The 19,668-nt window shown below is 36.7% G+C and overlaps 1 protein-coding gene across 3 annotated transcripts in view; it reads left to right on the top strand.

The window, feature by feature from the left end:
- PDS5B (PDS5 cohesin associated factor B) overlaps nt 1–19,090 on the top strand; it is an 81,846-nt gene extending 62,756 nt beyond the window's left edge. The window contains exons 25-34 of one of the 3 annotated variants that reach the window (XM_069882422.1): nt 985–1,099; nt 1,465–1,597; nt 2,361–2,480; nt 2,776–2,838; nt 5,360–5,505; nt 7,326–7,425; nt 11,398–11,840; nt 11,932–12,033; nt 15,044–15,185; nt 16,006–19,090. In XM_069882422.1, the coding sequence (XP_069738523.1) occupies nt 985–1,099; nt 1,465–1,597; nt 2,361–2,480; nt 2,776–2,838; nt 5,360–5,505; nt 7,326–7,425; nt 11,398–11,840; nt 11,932–12,033; nt 15,044–15,185; nt 16,006–16,041 (1,400 nt within the window). In that variant the 3' untranslated portion in view covers nt 16,042–19,090. Of the gene's footprint in view, nt 1–984; nt 1,100–1,464; nt 1,598–2,360; nt 2,481–2,775; nt 2,839–5,359; nt 5,506–7,325; nt 7,432–11,397; nt 11,841–11,931; nt 12,034–15,043; nt 15,186–16,005 lie in introns of all 3 variants that reach the window. The other 2 variants (XM_069882412.1, XM_069882431.1) reach the window with 2 other exon arrangements.
- The last annotated feature ends 578 nt before the right edge of the window (nt 19,091–19,668 follow it).

Genomic DNA, 19,668 nt, shown 5'->3' with positions numbered 1-19,668 from the left:
GTGAAATCTACAATAATGATGTATTTTATTTGATGTGCACAGTATTAGTCAAGCACATCTCATATTAATACCTACATTAGAAATAAAAATATCAGTGTTCTAATGTATTTTAAAATATTTTTATAATATTGTTGCATATAATGATTTGCAGATGTTCAGACTTCTGATAACTTCATAAGATTTTGATTTTGTGACAGTAACTCTGTGAGGGCTTTTGGCCACAAGCCTTGGTTTTTGAATCCCTGAGGAAAATAGGCTATGTGAGTGTCGTGACATAGGAAAGACTTTCTCCTGCAGTCCTTGCTTAGGACTATTTTCAAGTCTCAGAGGATGCTAGCAAAAGTTTTGAGTGCTTTGAATGTCATAGTTCAGTTGTGCTGCTCTGTTCAAGTGGGATAGAACCTTTCAAACTCTGTCCAGTACTACTTTGTTAATAACATTCATGTTACCTCCTTTCCCTTCCTTAAACAGGTTAGGTAGGCTGTGGGTTTGGAGAATGCTGGCGATTTGGTTGCGGAGCCTCTGCAAGGGCATTTCTTACTGTTCTGGTGAGAGCAAGGCTGTACACTGCAATGTCCAAAGAAAAAATAGCAGTTTATCCTGCAGTTGTGCTTGTCTCACATCTTGCAGTTAACATGGATTTTGTGATTTCTTTTTCCTTGTTTTTCAGTGTCTTTTAAAAATACAGGCTTTGAACCAAGGAAAAGATTTTGAGTAGGGGGGTGCCTGTAGCTGTATCCTCAAGGTAGCTAGGTACTATGCAGCACTGAGTGAGAGATACTTAAAATCTTAAGTTTTGCACGCATGGAACATCTGCACATCAACATCATAAAGAAATATAACATCGTAAAGAAATGATCACCCCACATGTGCTTGTACTTTATCTTAATGTATGCTGATGTTAAATTTTGCTCTTTACTCTGTAGTTGAAGGGCATGTTTCTTGATATATAGTTGTCTAATGCATCTTTCTTCTGCTTTTCAGAGAAACTGTTGTCACTTCTACCAGAGTATGTTGTTCCTTATACTATCCATCTTCTAGCACATGACCCAGATTATGTCAAAGTCCAGGACATTGAACAACTCAAGGACATTAAAGAGTAAGGCTGCTTTTAATAGCATTATTTCAAAGTTTAAAACAGTCTAGTTTAAGTGAAATTTTAATTCATTGTGATACCGTGATACATTGCCCAGTGCACATAACGTTGACAGTTATTTCTGTAAAATATTGTGAGGAATAGTATGTGTGCTTTTTCAGTGCTCTGTGATACCTTACAGAGGACCCTTCACCATCTGCTCATCCCACCTTCCTTTCTTTTTTCCGAAAGAATTGTTTTCCCAGAGTTAGACTGGTTCAGATGCATAAGACTAGTAAAAACTAGAGTAAACCCCTGCCAGACATGTGCTTTTTTTAAAGAATTGTTTTGTGTTTTTATTCATGGGGAGTATTGCATTTCTCCTTTAGGTGCCTATGGTTCATACTGGAAATATTGATGGCTAAAAATGAAAACAACAGTCACGCATTTATCAGAAAAATGGTTGAAAATATCAAACAAACTAAGGATGCTCAAGGACCAGATGATCCAAAAATGAATGAAGTAAGTGATACTTCTTGATTGGAAATTGCATTTAATTCTAGCCTGCTTCTGGAACCAAGTTGCTTTTTCTCTACACCAACTTTAAAATGTCTTTCAATAGAATTTATGTAATTATTATATTTATTGCATTTTATATCATAGTTATTTTCCTGTGCACATTTGCAAGGGAGTTGTAGTGGTTTGCAATCCTTCCATTTCTCTCAGTAATCTTATTGTCTCAATAAGATTATTAAATGCTAACTTTAAATATATGTAATTTGTCATTTTTACTGTTTAAATCCTCCACTGCTATGGTGTATAATATTCCCTTTTGAAAATGCAAGAGTATGCTTAGTATAGGAAGAAAAAATGTATGCATTAAATGTCTCCAGTGTATACTGTATAGTGCACATATCAAACTCTGATCTTGTTTTTGAGGGTTTTGCATCACATAATGTACAGATCTGTCGCTTCTAGAGCGTGGTGAGATTCTTTATTTTTAGTTTGAGCTTTGAAACCATGGCACACACTGTTCTTAAGTGTGGAAAGATCATGAAAGCTAGCTCTCTGACTGCTTGGCCTGTGGTGTTTTGTCTTTTGCTCCTGTGTTTTTGTACCCTGCAATATACTTTTTCAGATGCAGGCTTATGTTAAATGTTTAAGATGATTGCTTTTAAGCTGCAAGTTCTCAGTTCTGTGCTCGAAAGATATAGTCCTTTGTCAAGATTTGCAATGAACCTCTGAAGTGTTATTTATTTGTTTTTTACAATTTTATCATCTACAGAAACTATACACAGTCTGTGATGTAGCAATGAATATCATTATGTCAAAGAGTACGACATACAGTTTGGAATCCCCTAAAGACCCTGTACTTCCAGCCAGATATTTTACTCAACCTGACAAGGTACAACTTGGCGTTTATTTTTCTTGAGCAAAGTGTTAGTTGTAATTTGGGAGTTCTTTTCAATAGTTCTTGTAACTTCAGACTTCTCCCTATTATAATGTGATTGAAAACTTATGTATATATTTCCATAGATAGTTATGTATGTGTACACACACTGTTTCACCCCACTTGCAGGGTACTGTTCAGATTAAAGCTTGAATCGTGTAAAGAAAATCTTTCAGTACCACCTTTAAAATGTGTATCTGTTGTTCATTGATTATTGTTGTGATTTCTGCTCCCCCACCTTTCTTCACAGAATTTCAGCAACACCAAAAACTACCTTCCTCCGGAAATGAAGTCTTTTTTCACTCCTGGAAAGGTATGTATGTTGTAGGGGCTTGGAGGGTTTTGGTTTTGATGCTGTGTTTGAGATTTTGGGTTGGATGGTTTGTTTTCATTTTCATTTTTTTTGTGTGGTTTTTTTTGTGTCTCTACTGGGTTGATGGTAATAGTAGGCAAAGCTTGTTGTCCTCAAAAAGAGAGAGTCAAAAAAACCCCTTGTGTAATATTTGAGAAGTTTCCAACATGGTTAACTTTTTTTTCCTGCAGAAGATTACAATATTGCATATGAAGTGACAGCTATGGAAAATTCTAATATTAATTATTTTAAAAATCACATAAATCCTTGGGAAAGCTGAATTCCATTTTACAGTCTCCTAGAAGATGGCTGGCTGTTCTTTGGTTATATTAATTTGTTCTTTTAAGTATGCATTGTAAGGAATGCCAGTTCTTCACTAAAACTAAGCCCACGTACTCTTCAGAATGAAATTAAAATCCAGTTAAAGAGAAGACAAATTGTGGTTTTAATATGGATTTAATGTGTCCTGTTCTAAATTACAGGAGAACATCCATTTGCTACCTTGCAAAGGAAATAAAAGCACAGCATCTTCATTACCTTTAACTTTGCAAATTAAGTATTAGCTGTGAACTGGTAACTTACTAGTAGAGGAGGAATGCCAGTTAGGAAAAAATGCATGCATACAGGGCATCTTTTTGGTTAGAAGTTGAAAGCCAACATTTATTGATTGGAATTTTGGACTACATGGATTAGAGATTTGCTTTGTAATGAAGATACGGAAGTTTTGTCTTCCAATTCCTGATCAGTAATCAAGATTAAGTGCTTTCATCCAGTTTTTGACAAAAAGCATTATTGCTAGTTTGTTGCAAACTTAATATTGTCACAGTACATTTAAATGTATTTGACAAGTGGCATTGTGTTATGCTATCATGAAAGATCATGGAATGTTTGAGGATGGACGGGATCTCAGGAGGGCATTTAGTCCAAAGCCCCTACTTTCTTGGACTTTCTTCATATGAGAAATACTCCAGTGCCATCTTCATGTTAGTGGCCCTTTGCTGGGCTGTCTACAGTAACTCCATATCACGCAAATATCCTAATTTGAAATTCTGTTGAATCCTAAGGTAGCTTTTATACTATTTGCAATTTCTAGCGCCAGGTACTTTAGCTCCTTTTTTGTTGTCCTGAAGTTTTGTATCAAACAACAGAGGTGTATTTGACCACCAAAGATTTTTAGTTGATTTGTCATTGAGAGCAATGTGGAATAAGAGTTGGTTTAGGGAGTCTAGTTTATGGGAATGGGAGACTAGTTTGAGTGGATGTTGATGGGATGGGTATGAGCAGGGAACGGTATTTGAGGGTAGTAAGGCTTTGAGATTCTGTGGTAAGGGAGGAAGTGTTAGTACAGGCCCTGTTGGTGGTATTCTTTCCTTAACAGGAAGTCCAGTCCAGTGTGCATTTGAACATCGCTCTGCTTTTGAGTTCTCTGTATTCATGTATTCGTTAACATTAAATCCTAAACTAACAGATGCAAGTTCTTACGCTGGATTTTACTCTCCAAAGCTTATTTTTGGAAAGGATATGTTGTTTTGCTTGTACTTGGCGCAGAGTGAATCTTTAAGTGTAAAGTTCCCTCCAGCTATAAGTATAACCAGCACATCCAAGGTGCATATCTCTGAAAAAGGAACACTCAAAGCTGCTATGACGTGCATGTTGAACTTTCTTTTTTGAGCTGTCACTGACTTTAGACGTAACTAGAATCTAATATTGAAATAGAAGGTGGCTTATCCTAGATAATGAGAAATGTTGGGAATGGTCAATTTTTGTACGTGGATGTTTGGCATAAAAGTGTCTTCTTGTCAGGATTAACTGAACTCTTTCAGCTCTCTCAAAAGATAGTATGAACTGGAGGTATGTCTGAAAGATAATCCACTTAAATGAGTAACCTGAAGCTCACCAGTGTCTGGAAATTTTGGCACATATTAAATGTGCAGTGTTTTATATCTGTATATGAAGCATCAGACTCTTTGCCACAATCTTTGGTTTTTGATGCTCTCATTCATTCATTAGTTGAAAGTAGTGGGGTTTGCTGTTACAGCTAAGCCAGTTCAATGGCTTTTTTGCTGAAAGAGCTATTGCTATTTCTGTTTTACCAGTACAGATGCTTATCGAATCCAAATGGTGAGCTGGTTCAGGTGGCTAGATCAGTAGAAAGTAAACTGCACAAACAGTTCTGAAGTAGCATCCTGCAAGGTCAGGTGAGCACCCAGTGCTATTAGTGAGAGGGCTGAATATAAGGGTAGAGAGAAGAATCCCATAGGCAGCTAGCCATTTCATTGCAGCTTTGTCAAGTTCCTTCTTGTCTATGTTGTAATTTTACTATGAAAATGTTTATAGCTTTGTGTTAAGATATTGATTGCAGAAAGTGAGATCTGTGAATATTTTAAGCATAGTGTGTGTTAACAGTATCTAAATGTATCTAAGTATCTAACAGTATCTGAATGTGTAGCTTAAAATAAAGGAAATATATTTTTGGTTTCAGCCCAAAGCAGCCAATGTTCTTGGAGCAGTTAATAAGCCTCTTTCATCAGCAGGCAAGCAGTCTCAATCCAAATCTTCACGAATGGAAACTGTAAGCAATGCCAGCAGCAGTTCAAATCCAAGCTCTCCAGGAAGGATCAAAGGGAGGTTGGTAGACAACAAAGGAGCTTTGATATTTCAAGTATTTGTAATGGAAACTTTGAATATTTCTGTAACGGTTTCTAAGTGAGAAACAGAATTCTGTTATCTTATTTTGAAGTAAAGTTATAGTACCATATCAGTATAACTGAAACTGTGAATTTGGCTTTCTAACCCCAGAAAGAAATTTGCTTTTTTTTTTTAAAAAAAAAGAAACAACAAGCTCAAATCACATCCAGATTTGGCTGTAGGAGGGAGGGAGAGCATTGTGTTTAGTTTATTTTTTATATACATATATATACACACATATATGTGTGTCTGTGTGTGTGTATACTTAGATCTGCCTTTCCTAGGAACCAGGTGTCCCGCTGTAATGTTTAACAACATGTCATAGGCAGTGAGGATGGGTAGACCACGGTGATGATCTTATATGACGTCCTCTGCTATAAATTTGTCCTGCACTTTGCTGGACTTTGCAGATTACTTTTGCGATGGAGGGTGGAATATATTGTAATGATAGCGAAATCGTCTTCTAGTTAGCTACCTTTAAAAACTGTAAATTTTTTATATCAATTTTTTAGGTTATTCATGAGTTACTGTATCTTCTTATGTTCATTTTTTAACTCAAAGTCACATTATCAATAATAATTTTCACAGTTATTTAGAGGTTGCATAACCTCCACTATTCATACTTTCTCACATTAATTCAAGACTGTGAGGAAGAGTTCTGTTTGGAAATAAGACTCTCATTTGGTACTTCTATGACTATCTAATATATAATGAAATATTATTATTAAGTGTAGTGCAGTGTTTAATTAGAAATACATCTTGTCTCCTTGGTAAGTCCACAGAAGGGCTTATTTCTTTGAAGTCATGGAGGTTCATATACAGAAATTCATTATTGGCTAAAGATAGTGTGGAATCCAAATTCTTCTCTATACCCAGTGAAATGAATATGAATCTGAGACCAATACTGTTCTACATCCAGTTAGTTTAAAAAAAAATGCTGCACTCACAGCCTAACCTGTTTCATCATCTTTACAATCTCCCCAGCTCACCTAAGTTAAACTGATTTAGTGTTTTGAGTGGAGACACTAAAGAAGAAGAAAAGTCCACTTGAAAAGAGGCTAGTGATTCAATATGCATGGTATTTCTAACTCAGTCTGACTGAATATATACAATATATACATCTGCTAAGATGATGTATAAAAACTGACCGTCCAATTGAATCACAATTATTTTAGACTTGTAGGAGTGAGAATGTCTTAGTTTATGCAGTGCCCAGGCCGGGGAGTTAGGAGATTGTGTGTTTGAATGCCACTGTTCTCAGTGCATAAAGTATTTCTTTTCTCTAAAAAATGAGCACTGTTAGTTAAAAATGTTGCTCTACCTACTCCAGGGCAAATGAAACAAAATTACTTTTGCGTATTGGCTCCTGTGTATAAGCCTCACTATGGGAAAGTGCATGTGCTTTGGCTGATCTGTCTGTGGGGATCTTTGACTCATATATGAAAATGTATGCAAATGTATACAAACACGCAGATCTCTTGTAATTTAGTAAGGTCCCTCTGTTTGAAGAAGCTGCTTGTCTTTCCCACTGAAAAAAAGAAAGTTGAACTTGGCTGTGATTGACACCTTTGTCCTGAGACATAGATGTTCTGGTTTGTGATATGTAGTGGCCATTGTGGTCAGACTGAGAAGTTTGTTTTACCAGATTGTTCATGGTTTAGAAACAGATTTCTTCTGAAGATTGTTGCTCTAAATACATATATTTTTAAATAATTGCTCACTGTATTATAATAATGAGAATAAATATTTATTCATTCTAGGCTTGACAGTACTGAAATGGACCACAGTGAAAATGAAGAATTCACGCTGACTTCGCCCTTACCAGGGAAGAAAACTGACAAAAGGGACGACTCTGATCTTGTAAGGGTGAGCCTGTTTGGTTGCATTGCAGATGTGTCACTTTGTCATCGCTTAAAACCAAAAACTTATGTGATGGTACTTGATACCATTCAAGAAAACATGCTGAAACATGGAACTGAGTTGATATTGTGAGTTACTGGGAAATGTGTTTAGAGTTGGATATGAAAATGTAGTGGAAAAAAAGTTCAGTTTCTCTCTGGTTTTTATGTGTGCATTGCATTATCTTTAGATTATAGTGACAGCTCCTGTAAGCTTTCAAGATTACCAGGACGCTAGTGATATTTATGGGGTAGATTCTGCTAGAGCCAGGTTGATGAGAATAATCTACAATTTGTCTCTTTCTCAGCAGTTTTTGATGAAGTTTTTGAGACATTGTTCAAGCTGGATAGCTTCCATGGACTTCAGTTTCTCAAAAAACAGTAGAGATTTTTTTTTTTTTTGTATTTGTTCTCGATGTTTACTTGAAATACAGCTTTGGAAGAATCTGTTGGGTTGGTCTGAGAATGACCAACTATATTGGAGCTTTGAGGGAAGCAGTTTTAACCAGTCTGAAATTTCAGATTGCCATCTGAGGTTGTAAAAGTCTTTATCGTACGTGGTTTCTTGCTTGTAGCTAGCAAAATGATAATACCTCATTAGTGTAGATGCATTATAATTCTCACCCTTTTTGTACTATCCAGTTCCTGGTGCTAAGGTGTTTTCCTTTTCCAGCCAGCTATGTTTTCCTTTGAACAGCTGGTAGGAATAGCAGCTGTTTGTTCTCTGGTTATCTAGAAGACCAAGAAGGCATCATTATTTGACATGGAATTCTAGAAGTTCAAGGAAGAGGTCTCTGAATAGTCATTTGAATTCTGTTTCCTCGCATGCAACTTCTGCTGCAGTAAAGGCAGAAAAATGCTTGGTTCTGAATGTCAGGTATCACAGGTAGAAGGTACAGCATGATTTTAAAGCTGTGTGTGCATAATATGCTTTTAGGGCAAAGTGATCTAGCTAACTGATACTTACAGACCTACATAGTCCCATAGGATGTAAGATAGTCTTACTGATTAACAAGCACGTTGCCTATGATATTAGGTAAATGAACTGTTCTGTGAGAACATTGAACCCCAAGGGGGTTGGCAGAATGGTGTCATTGCTGTGCTCTTTTGCAGTGTCAGGATCATTCAGGAGAAATAACACGTGTCTATCCTGGAGATTTTAGTGAACAACCACTAACCAGTGTCTTTGAAAGTGTCAGCCTTGTCCTTGCTTAATGGATTAATGCTAAAGCTTCCTAAAGAGGGGACACAAACTGATTTGGATTCACAGTCAGATGTAGTGTTTTAACATGCTAATAATTTCATTAACAGGCTAAATATTGTCTCAAGCAGTATTGGCATCTGAATATAAAGAAAGAATCAGAATATAGAAAAAGAATCCACCAAAGAAACTGTAATTGTATTGTAATCCTTAGAGCAGTTCAAATAATAAGAATTTCAGGTACCACTAGTAATTTTCGTCTCTTTGCCAACTGTTATTAAAGAACAATCTGTAAATTTTGTAGCATTTGGGATATGCATAAGAAAGTAATATTATAAACAAGATCAGATTGGTTACAGTTGGTATTTTCTAGAATACATTCAGGATGTCCTATATCTGATGTCACTGCTGCTTTATTTTTTTTACTATCTCTTGACACTTCTCTGTTCTCCTATTCTGACAGTCTGCTGCATTTTTCTAGATTGCATGGGATGTAAGCTACCGAGTAGTAAAAATGTCCTGAGTTTTTCTTTGACTTGAAGTGCAAATACTCATCTTACATTGTGATATCTTGTAGGGAAAGCAAACTGGCTTATAACAACACCAGAGAAATGGGAATCTCTTGTCAAAAAAAAAACCCCACAGTTCTTATGTTTCCTGTATTGATAAGTCACTTCACCTGTAAAAGTTTGAGCATCTGAACAGCTGCTGGCATGCAATTCGTGTTTAGAATAGAAGCATTAGGTTGAATTGGTAACTGACGAAGCTAACTGCTAAAGCAAATACTGTTCAGTATTTTGAGTACTTTTGAGGACATTTGTATTTATTTTTGAATTTTACCTGTTTTTCCTCATATCCTTTCTAGCTTTTCTTTCTTTTCCTGACCAGGGTTTATGGATAAAGTGGAGACGTAAATTTATGAGCTGACTTATGTCACAAGGGAGATGGGAAGGAAAACCAAACATTCAATCTTGTTTTAAGTGGTATAACTGTCATTATGTAGATTAAATTGCAGTGTGGTGGATACTAATAAATGAGTGGTTGTATGTGTTGAAATACAGTAGTGTTAGTTTGAAACAAACATTGGTATGAGACTGTGAAATACCACAAATATGTGGACTTTCAGGCTATCGTGGTCCACTATTAAATGGTCATGGTCCCCATGAAATAATAGATGGCTGGTTTTTTTTTTTTTCCCCAGGGGTTGGGGTGGGTTTGGCCAATCCCTCTGCCTCAATAGCTGTCTGTTGAAATTTTTGCACTCTTTATGGCTCTTTACTGTGCACTTTAGACAGCTCCAACATGGAGAGATGAAGGAATAGTTTCTGTTCTGCAAGCTTATGATACAGAAAATTCTTGATACACTAGAGGAACCGGATGGCATCCAGAGGGATCTTCACAGGCTTGAGGAGTGCCTGTGTGAACCTCATGAGGTTCAACAAGGCCAAGTGCAAGGTCCTGCCCCGGGGTCTGAGCATTATCAATACAAGCTGGAGGATGGAAGGGATTGAGATCAGCCCAAAGGATAGGAACTAGGGGACACTGGTGGATGAAAAGCTGGATATGAGCCAGCAATGTGTGCTCGCAGCCCAGAAAGCCAGTCGTATCTTGGGCTGCATCAAAAGAAGTGTGGCCAGCAGGTCAAGGGAGGTGATTCTCCCCCTCTGCTCTGCTCTGAGACCCCACCTGGAGTCCTCCAGAGATGGACCTGTTGGAGCAGGTCTAAAGGAGGAGCCACAAAAATGTTCAGAGGGTTGGAGCACCTCCCCTGTGGAGAAAGGCTGAGAGAACTGGTGTTGTTCAGTCTAGAGAAGAGAAGGCTGCAGGGAGACTTTATTGCAGTCTCTCAGTATATGAAGGGGGCTTATAAAAAAAGAGAGACTTTTTACCAGGGCCTGTAGTCTTGGGACAAGGGGCAATGGTTTTAAAGGTCAGATTTAGATTTGATATTAGGAAGAAATAACTTCCTGTGAGTATGGGAAGGCACTGGCTCAGGTTGCCCAGAGAAGTTGTGGATGCACCTTGCCTGGAGGTGTTCAAGGCCAGGTGGGATGAGGCTTGGAGCAACCTGATCCAGTGGAAAGAGTCCCTGCGCATAACAGGGTGTTTGGAATGAGGTAGTCTTAAGAGATCCCTCTAGACCCAAACTATTATTTGATTCTTTTAAGTGTTGGGTGGGTATTTTTCCTGTGCAGAGCAAATGTTGAGTCTTAGTGCAGCTCTGACAGCAGGGCTTTGGCAACTACTGCTGGTTCCTCTGCTTCCTTCTAAAATTTTAAGTTTGGGCTGCCTGCCATCTTCTGTATTAGTGTCTTGCCACTGACGTCATGGGAATGAGGCACCCTGCAGTTCAGAACAGATCTCAAGCCACAAGATAACGATTCCCATTCTCTGTATCTTTGATTTCCCTATGGGTAAAAAGGCAGTTATGGATGTTCCTAGGCAGTTGTGTTGGGCACAGATGAGGATACAAATTAGGAAGACCTTACACGTTTCAGTGTTTTAACCGCTCACCTTTGAAATAGTCTTTCTCTTGTCTGGCTCTTTACCAGTATGTATGTGTTTATACTTTTGCAAAGGCTTTTGGAATGGACATGGTAGACAATCTTAGTAGACAGCTTGTATAACCTGAAGACTCTTTGTCTTGCTGGGGGAAGTTTATCTTTTGTGTATGTGACAGTTTAAAATGGCAGTTTAATTTTTTAATTTAAAGATGTAATCTTACCTTTTCAGTCAGAGATGGAGAAGCCTAGAGGAAGGAAGAAAGCGGCTATAACAGATTCAGAAGAGAAATTAAACATAGATGACCTGAATAAACTGGGTCAAGAGCAGAAACTTAGAGGTAGTCAGCGAGGAAAGAAGAGACCTGCAGTTGTTTCGGAATCTGATGAAACACAATGGCAAGAGGAAAAAAGGCTAAAAGAAGACGTAATAGAAAGTGAGGATGAACAGAACAGTCCACCAAAGAAAGGGAGAAGAGGACGCCCTCCCAAAACAAATAATGGGGCGACACCAAAGGAAGAACCAGTGGCAAAATCATCAAAAAGGAGCAAAAAAAAACAACCACCAGCAGCTGCAGCAGAAGAGGAGGAGGAGGAGGAAGAAAGGCAAACTGAAAACATTGAACAAAAACCGAAAGGCAGGCAAAATAGGACACCGAAAAGAACACAGCAGAGGTAAGTCTTTCTTCTTGTAAGCTGCATCTCTTTTATCCTTGGACATCAGTTATAATTTGATACTCTGCAATTTGGGTCTTCCTCAAAACAGAGCAGAACCATCTGAAACTAGTACAGTTGAATCAGCCCAGTCTACGCCCCAGAAAAGACGAGGAAGGCGATCAAAAACACCACCATCACAGCCAAAAAAAGTGTAAGTGGGGAATATTTTCTAAATTTGTATTTAGTGAAAATTAATAATATATCTCTGTGCCCCCAAACAATCACTTAGTGAAAATCGTTCAGAATACCTTAATTGACAGTTAAGAAAGTAGATTGCCATTATGATTTCTAAAATGTTTTCCCTAGCTGCTTCTCCTAGAACATCTCAAACCAGAGCAAGAGGCTACAAGTAAGTTTAATGTGCTCAGGTAGCATGTATGTAGCTTTGCTCTTCTAGGAGAAAAGTCAATAAAGTACATGAGTGCATTGAAGATGGGGCTTTATTAGGACTTCAGGGAGTGAAAAGTGCTCCCATTCGATTGGGTAGGGAGGAAGAATCAAGTTGTTGCTGTGGTGAAACAGTATTGTGGAGAATTTAAGTTTATTCTGATTCTCCTTAAATTAATACTCACTTACTTTCTAATTTGTGGCCTTTTTATTATCCACTTGTATCATTTGCAAATTAATAAAATGTGCTACAGTCTGTGAAGGAGAGCAGCTCTTGAAAAATTCTGAGATGTATTAAGCTCCAAAATAAAGGTAAACTCTGTGACTACTTTGTTTCCTTGTGCCTAGTCTAGGAAACTATAGGTATTGTTACTTTTTCTGTACATGTTTATGCAATGTATATGAAGCAGAGGTGTACAAGTTGGACAGAACTTCTTTGGCCACCAGTATCAAACTGCAAGTCATGGAACAGGTTTACAAGGTACTTTTATGGAACCTGGAGATAAATTCCTTAGGACGTTACTTAGGCACATCTTCAGTCTGGCATTTTGTATTCTCTTTTTTCCTAGTTTCTGGGCTAATGTAGCATCATGTTGATCTTCCTGTGGCATTTTAATGTGCCTATTTGCCTGTCCCTGGAGATCTTCCATACTAGAGATCTTTGCCTGAACAAGCTTGTACCCTCAACTCAAATTCTAGTTTCACACCGGATCGCATGGTCTGGCATTTTCTGTGCACTGTATCCCAACCTTTCCAGCGTTCTGTTTCTCTGTGTCAAGTCAGACCTCTCCTGCTCCTTTACTCTGTAACGAGAAACATAGGTTTGAACACTGTATTTGGTACCACAGAAGTCACTGCTATGTGTGCACTGGAATGAGAGTTGGAAGCTGTGATGCTCATGCAGAGAACACATGCCAGCAAGTTGTTGTTGGGTCATGCGCTGTGTGGCGTTTGTCAGAGATGCCGTCTAATAAATGCTTAAGTAGCTTCTGGTTCACTTCTCAGTGTTTTTATTTTACCCTGTTTTAAACAGAAAGTGAACTCTGTCAGTATGCATGATCAATAACAGGCATAGTTGTCCTTCATGTATATATACATTGTTCCTGGCACGAGGACCCCAAGTAATTTGTTTCAGAGTTACTTGGTCTATTCCAGATCTCATAAAAAACCCCAACTATTTATTATTATTATTTATTACTTACTGTTTGTGATCAGACCACCCAAATTTTGACTGTCATTTTTCCAAATCTGCAAGAAAAAGGTGAGACTGCAGTAATTTCTCAGTCTTACAGGCGGTTTCTATTAAGACCTTTTTCCCTTTTCTACATACACATCTGCAGCAGTTTTAAATGGAAGGACTGAGCAGCACTGTGTTCCACAAGATAGAATATTTTTAATCCAAATGCTCAAAGTTTTCTGGGTTTCCTTGGGGATGGATTTGGCATAAGAATTTTGGATTTTACTTGTGAGGTAGTAGTATGTAACCTATTTCTGATAGCTAATTGGGTTACCAATTAGCACATGTGAACTGTCTTATTTCTGTAATATGCAAAAAGATGAACCTAGCTTGTGCATAGTTCTTCTGTTTTCTTTTTAATTCAGTCGCAGCTTGAGTTGAGCTAATTTGAATTATTTCTCAAAGGTTGTCATGTTGGTTGATTTGTGTTGAAACCTCCACTGTACTATAATTACTGAATGCAGTTTTATATTGTATAGATGAAACTTTATATCTAGCGTAGTTCTGAGAACTGAAAATTCCCACGATGTGTAGTTTGACACTGTCAGAGGACGGGCGTGTTGCATCTTGTGTCCCTACTGATGATTGAATTATGTGTGTTTGTCTGCCTAGAACAGAGTCTCAGGTTTTGGTTTAAATTAAAAGTCACCCAGATTAGGTGCACCAAGACAGCTTCATGAATCAAACCAAAGTGCAGCAAGTGGGATGGTTCAGTGATTTGTTTCTGAACTGTGCTAATGACTCGACCCCAAATGGTAACGTGAGTGCGGCTGCTTAGCTCTGGATACAGATCTAGTTGGGTTTTTTTGTATTTAAGGCACTGAGGGGACTAGTTCTTGTTTTAAGCAAATGGGTGCTGTATCCTTGTGGTTCAGCTTCTATGATTAACGAAGACAATTTAAGATTTAATTGACTGATTTTTCTTGATTATCCTGATTTGGGGTATTGTTATCCTGATTATCCCTAGCTCTTAGCATGAGCTAGCTTGGAAGACTTGCATTTATGTTCATTATAGTGTTAATTTCATAAATAGCAATATAGGTTGTTCTAGATCTGTAAAAATATAGAGGTAGTATTCAAATTTTGTTGTGAATAAACTCCTGTGGAAGTAAAGTACCTCTATTCATGGAATTGAATAGAAGGGGAAAGAAAGAAAAAACCACAACAAACCCGAAGTATTTAGTCTCTGGCTGTCTGGCCTTTCCTGTTCACTGCTTACTGTTGTCAGCTTTCTTTGGCTTCTGTTCTGGCACTGAAGAGAGTATCTGTCATGACTATAAATGAAAAGTTTGTTCAACTTTGAATGCCCAGCCCTCTACTCTGGAAGAACCTGGTTTTCAAAAACTGTTGTCCAGCCTCCTAGTTCCACTTCTGTTCCATGTATGAATGAACTAGATAGGTATATGAGGTAGAAGTGTTATGACATGAAATTTTAAAGCTGCTGTTCTTGTAAAGTAGAATATTTGCTCTCATACGATTTATATATGTGCAGACCCATATACAGTGAAATTGATCTTTATTTTTCTTCTGATTGTAGCCGTGCAGGACGTTCCAAACAAGCAGCCAGTAAAGAGAATGAATCCAGTGAAGAGATGGATGTATTTCAGAGTAATTCACCTGTAAGCGATGACATTCCCCAGGAGGAAGCAATGGAAGAAGAGGAAGTTTCCACAATCAATGTAAGAGAAGTGCCTGAAATTTTCTTTGTGAATCTTCGTAGTGTCCTTTGTGTACCGATGTTCAGAGAATAACTTCTCCTGTTCTTAGAACTTAACTTTCTTCCTTTACAGTGAATGAGGTGATCAACTGCCAATGTTGGGTAGTGGTGTTGTGTTGTAGTTTCTCAGACAATCTGCATTTCTTAGGAAATGTCAGGTTTTATCAAGGATCTTAAATTTGTGTTCTGTGTAGCTTTTATCTGTCTGCCTGAAATATGTAGTGTCTCATGGGAATTAACTTTCCAGGGAACTCATGCCCATTCTTCTCAGCTAGATTATGAGAGTGAATAATGTTTCTTTCTACAAAACAGGAACACAAAATGACTGGTACTGGAAAATAAGTACAGAATCCTGGAGCAGAATCCTAAACCATTTGTTTCCTCTCACCAGCATAAGCAAATATGTTAAAATAGTTTTATATTTATTCCATACAAATATGTTAGTAAATATCAGTAGAAATACTAAAAATATGAATGTGAATGCCTTTACACTTTTGAACGCACCTGAGAATTGGAGCATCTGTGTGTGTGAAAACTCTGAAAAAAGGGAAACTAGATTATTTTTGAGTACTGAAGGACAAAAGCTCAGTAATGTCAAAGAAAGTTATGTCCTGGTCGTTGACCAACACTTTTTCCTGTGATGAGTAATGAAGGACACTATATAGAGCTACTCAGACATTATTGTGAGAGTAAGCACTCTTTCCCATTATAAAGTATATTTATTTATGGATTTTTCAAACTTTTTTTTGTAGAAACATTTTAAATACTTTTTCTCCAAACAGGTCCGTCGCAGAACTTCTAAAAGGGAAAGGCGATGAGTGAGCATGTAGCTATCAGCCTTCCAGGTGAAAGCTTTGAAGAATGCTTTTAATTTAAAGCTTGAGACTGAATGAAGCTGTTAGTGCACAAATGGGGTTGCTGAAAAAAAAGAGAAAACGTATTTTACTTTTACTGCCCCTGCATTTGCAGTCCCTAGGTCACAAGCTTTAGCCACACACATGTTGATATCATTAACTGTGGATTTTTGTGAAGTGTAATGTGCGCTGGCTTTGTAGACATATGAACTAAAGAAGAAAACTGTACATAGTTCTTTTTTTAATGTTTCTGACTTCTAAAGTGCTTGTATAGCTTTTATCTGCGGCTTTAAACTGACAGTACCCCACTGTTTATTGGATCGATTTAAAAAGGAACAGAGTTTGTTGAAAATTGATCTCAAGCAATATCTGTCAGTGTTCGTATTTGTACTCTTATTGACATTTAACTGTGAAAAAAATCAGTTGAACAAAGAGTGCCACTTTCTTTTGCCACTGTTTATTGAGAAGAAGAAAAGAAATATGGTCTTTTTCTTCGTGAACCTAACCTAGTGTTTACTTTTAGGCACCTACCTATCATCAAAGGTGCTAAATTAGTTTCTTTTACAGTTGAACAATGTTTGATAGAATAATACAAGAGATGCAAATTGTGAAAGAAGTTGTTTGACTTGTTTTACACCTCAGTATTGACGCCAGACATTTCTGGACTTAGAGTGGCATTGAGAATTCAAAAAGGATTTAAATATTTTAATTTTAAAATGTGTTATTAAATAATGTACTGAACACCCTACCTGTTTTATCTTCCCCTATCAGTTTTTATTAATCTACTGTATCAATAAAATTCTGTAACTGAGTTTTTAATAGTCTAGTATGTTAATGTGTATAGATATTTCCTCCTGAACATGATGTTCACAAAGAGCAAATTATTACTACAATATAATATGAAATCTGATATATAAACATTAGTGAAATACAGTTCTTATTACAATGTAAAGTTAATCGCAAAGAAAAATTTTATTGATGCAGTGTGTCTTTATAAAGCTGTTCTTGAGAGCCAAGTGTTTTGTATTTTATAGTGAAGTTGCATGTTTATGAAAAATGTGCTGAAAATGGGATGTAATGTTTTTTCGGAAACTCGTATCTAGCAGTAGTGTATGGTAGGTTGCCTCATGAGAGAACCTTTTATTGAGAGTTTATTGTACTTTTCTGGGTTTTTTTGGGGTTTGAGCCAAATTTTTTTGGTATGAAGAGCTAAGTTTTTGTTGAATTAACCAGCTGTTGATTATTGCAGTCAAAGTATTCAAGATTTGAATGAAGCTCCATTTTTATTTTGTGCTACCATAGAGAGGTGTGTTTTTTGGTTTCTTTTCTTTTTTGTTTTGTGTTTTTTATTTTGTTTTTGATTTTTTTTTTATAATCTGCAAAAGAATAGAAACAAAATACTTAAAGCAGTATCCTGTATGCAGTTTTACAGTTTACAAACTGTGTCTTGAACCAAAATGTATACGTTACTCCACTATGCTTAGCCAAACACATATTACAAGTCGAGGTGCTGTTCTCCCTCTGGTTCCCTACAGTTGACAATGTGTGAAAAAAAACCCCAATTTTTTTACTTAGGAGAATTTTATCTCGTTGAATAATGGAGCATTTTCACATAATCCATCAATAAACAAGTGATAGTTGCAAGGTGGCCTGTGAAGATTAGAGGAAAGGATAATACTAAAGCTCAGATTTAGTGATTTCCAAACTATAAGATCACTGGTAAAGAAACTTCTAGAATTTTTTCATTGTGCATTTTTTTTTGCTATTACTGATGGGAAAAGGTATTATAAACAGATTATTCTGCCTCAGCCTAACTCCCCCCACCAGTATTCAGCTTTTCAACATTTGTACCTATAGATATGGGGGAAATGCTGCCTAAGAAGGCAATTATGGTTGATATGAATTGACTTTGAAATAGTTGGCACAATGGAACTGGCTTACTTATGCTTCAGCAGTGCAAGTGCAGGTTGTTGGAGTTTTTTATGGTATTAAATGATTGAAAGCTAGCTTTATATTTTCCTCTTTTGACAGAATTGCACTGAAAACATTTATGGAAGATGTACCTTTAAGTCCATTTTATACAAAAAAAAAAGAAAAATTGATGCTGAAACAGCTGCACACTCTTGAGGCTTTATGTGCATAAACATGGTTAAGTTAAGCTTCATTGAATATTGATGCACATTACTGATCATAATGTTTAATGTAAACTTAAACTATAGTTTTGCAATTTAAATGTTGATTTCTTGGGTTATAATGTGTAATTCATTATTTCTTGAGAAATAGGCACAGCAAATTTTTCATTCTTATATTCAAACCTCTTCTAAGTTAATTCTCATCTCATATAAAGAAAATGAATATTTTATGTACTAACATTTTGAGGTCTGCGTACAGTAGCTACAGTAGAGTATAATTATGTATAAAAGATAAATTGCTAACATTCAGTTGGCATGCTCTTCTTCAATGATGTTAAGTTTATAAAAATGTACTGTATTACATTAAAAGATCAAATTGAACTCACTGTAACAAGTTCCAGTATGAAATTTTTATGAGATTGCCGAAGTATCTTGCTGTATTTGCAGCAATTTAAACTTATTTGTATTATATTTCCTTTTGCTGCAGTGCAACAGGAAACTCTCAGTGATCTGTAGTCCACATGCAAAGTGCAAACAGTGACTGTAATCTTGATGCCGGTGTTTTAAGAATAATTTGCTCTGATTCCAGAAGCATGGGGTTTTTCATTTATCACTAACTGAGATAATTAATACGTAGGGCTAGCTAATCCACTAATAGGAAGGAGACGTGAAGTTGCTTGGAAGTTCTAGTGTAATTGCACCTCTCCCACCTAGGATAATCTGTTATAGTTAATAATATAGTTAATGTATTAACTATACCTGACTCTGCCAATTGACTTTATTTTCTAGGAAAAATGAACCCTTTTCCAATTATTTTGACATTTGCTGTTTTGACATTTCTATCTATGTGAACAAAACCATTAGAATTTACAAAAAAAATTCGTATTAAAGGTATTTCCACTGAAAATGGATATGCTTAATTTGTGAGTAACTTGCAAAAAAATTAGACTTGAAGAGTAAAGACTAACATAACATTTATCATCTGATATTCTAAAAAAAAACAACCCCAAAGCACAACTCCGCCCCCCCAGGCTTCACACACTAATGTGTGTGCAGTCTGCTTGCTATTTTTGTTGCCCGTGGAGGTTTTGACTGATTATCAGAGTCTGCTTTTGTGAACACACACAATAGGTTTTGGATCCTGCAAGTTAACATCCTTATGGTTCTGTGGGGTTAGCTCTTAAATGCATTTATCCTATGCAAATATAAGTGTAAAGCAAAGTATACTGATATGTTTGAATATTCTAACACTCACGTGCACAGGGCATGTAATAAAAGAAGCATAAGTGTATCTTTAAAACGTGTATATCCCAGACATACAAAATTCTGAATTTACAGATGGAAATATTTTTTAAACTTGCCTGTGTTTAAAAAAATATATATTTATTGTAGAGACTGATGCATTTCTACCTCGTCAAGGTAGGTGCAGTCCATGTTTTATGAAGAATTTTTAAAGAAA

Source organism: Phaenicophaeus curvirostris, chromosome 1 (genome assembly GCF_032191515.1).
Source record: "Phaenicophaeus curvirostris isolate KB17595 chromosome 1, BPBGC_Pcur_1.0, whole genome shotgun sequence".
NCBI classification, from domain to species: domain Eukaryota; kingdom Metazoa; phylum Chordata; class Aves; order Cuculiformes; family Cuculidae; genus Phaenicophaeus; species Phaenicophaeus curvirostris.
This window is presented reverse-complemented; position numbering and strand designations above follow the sequence as displayed.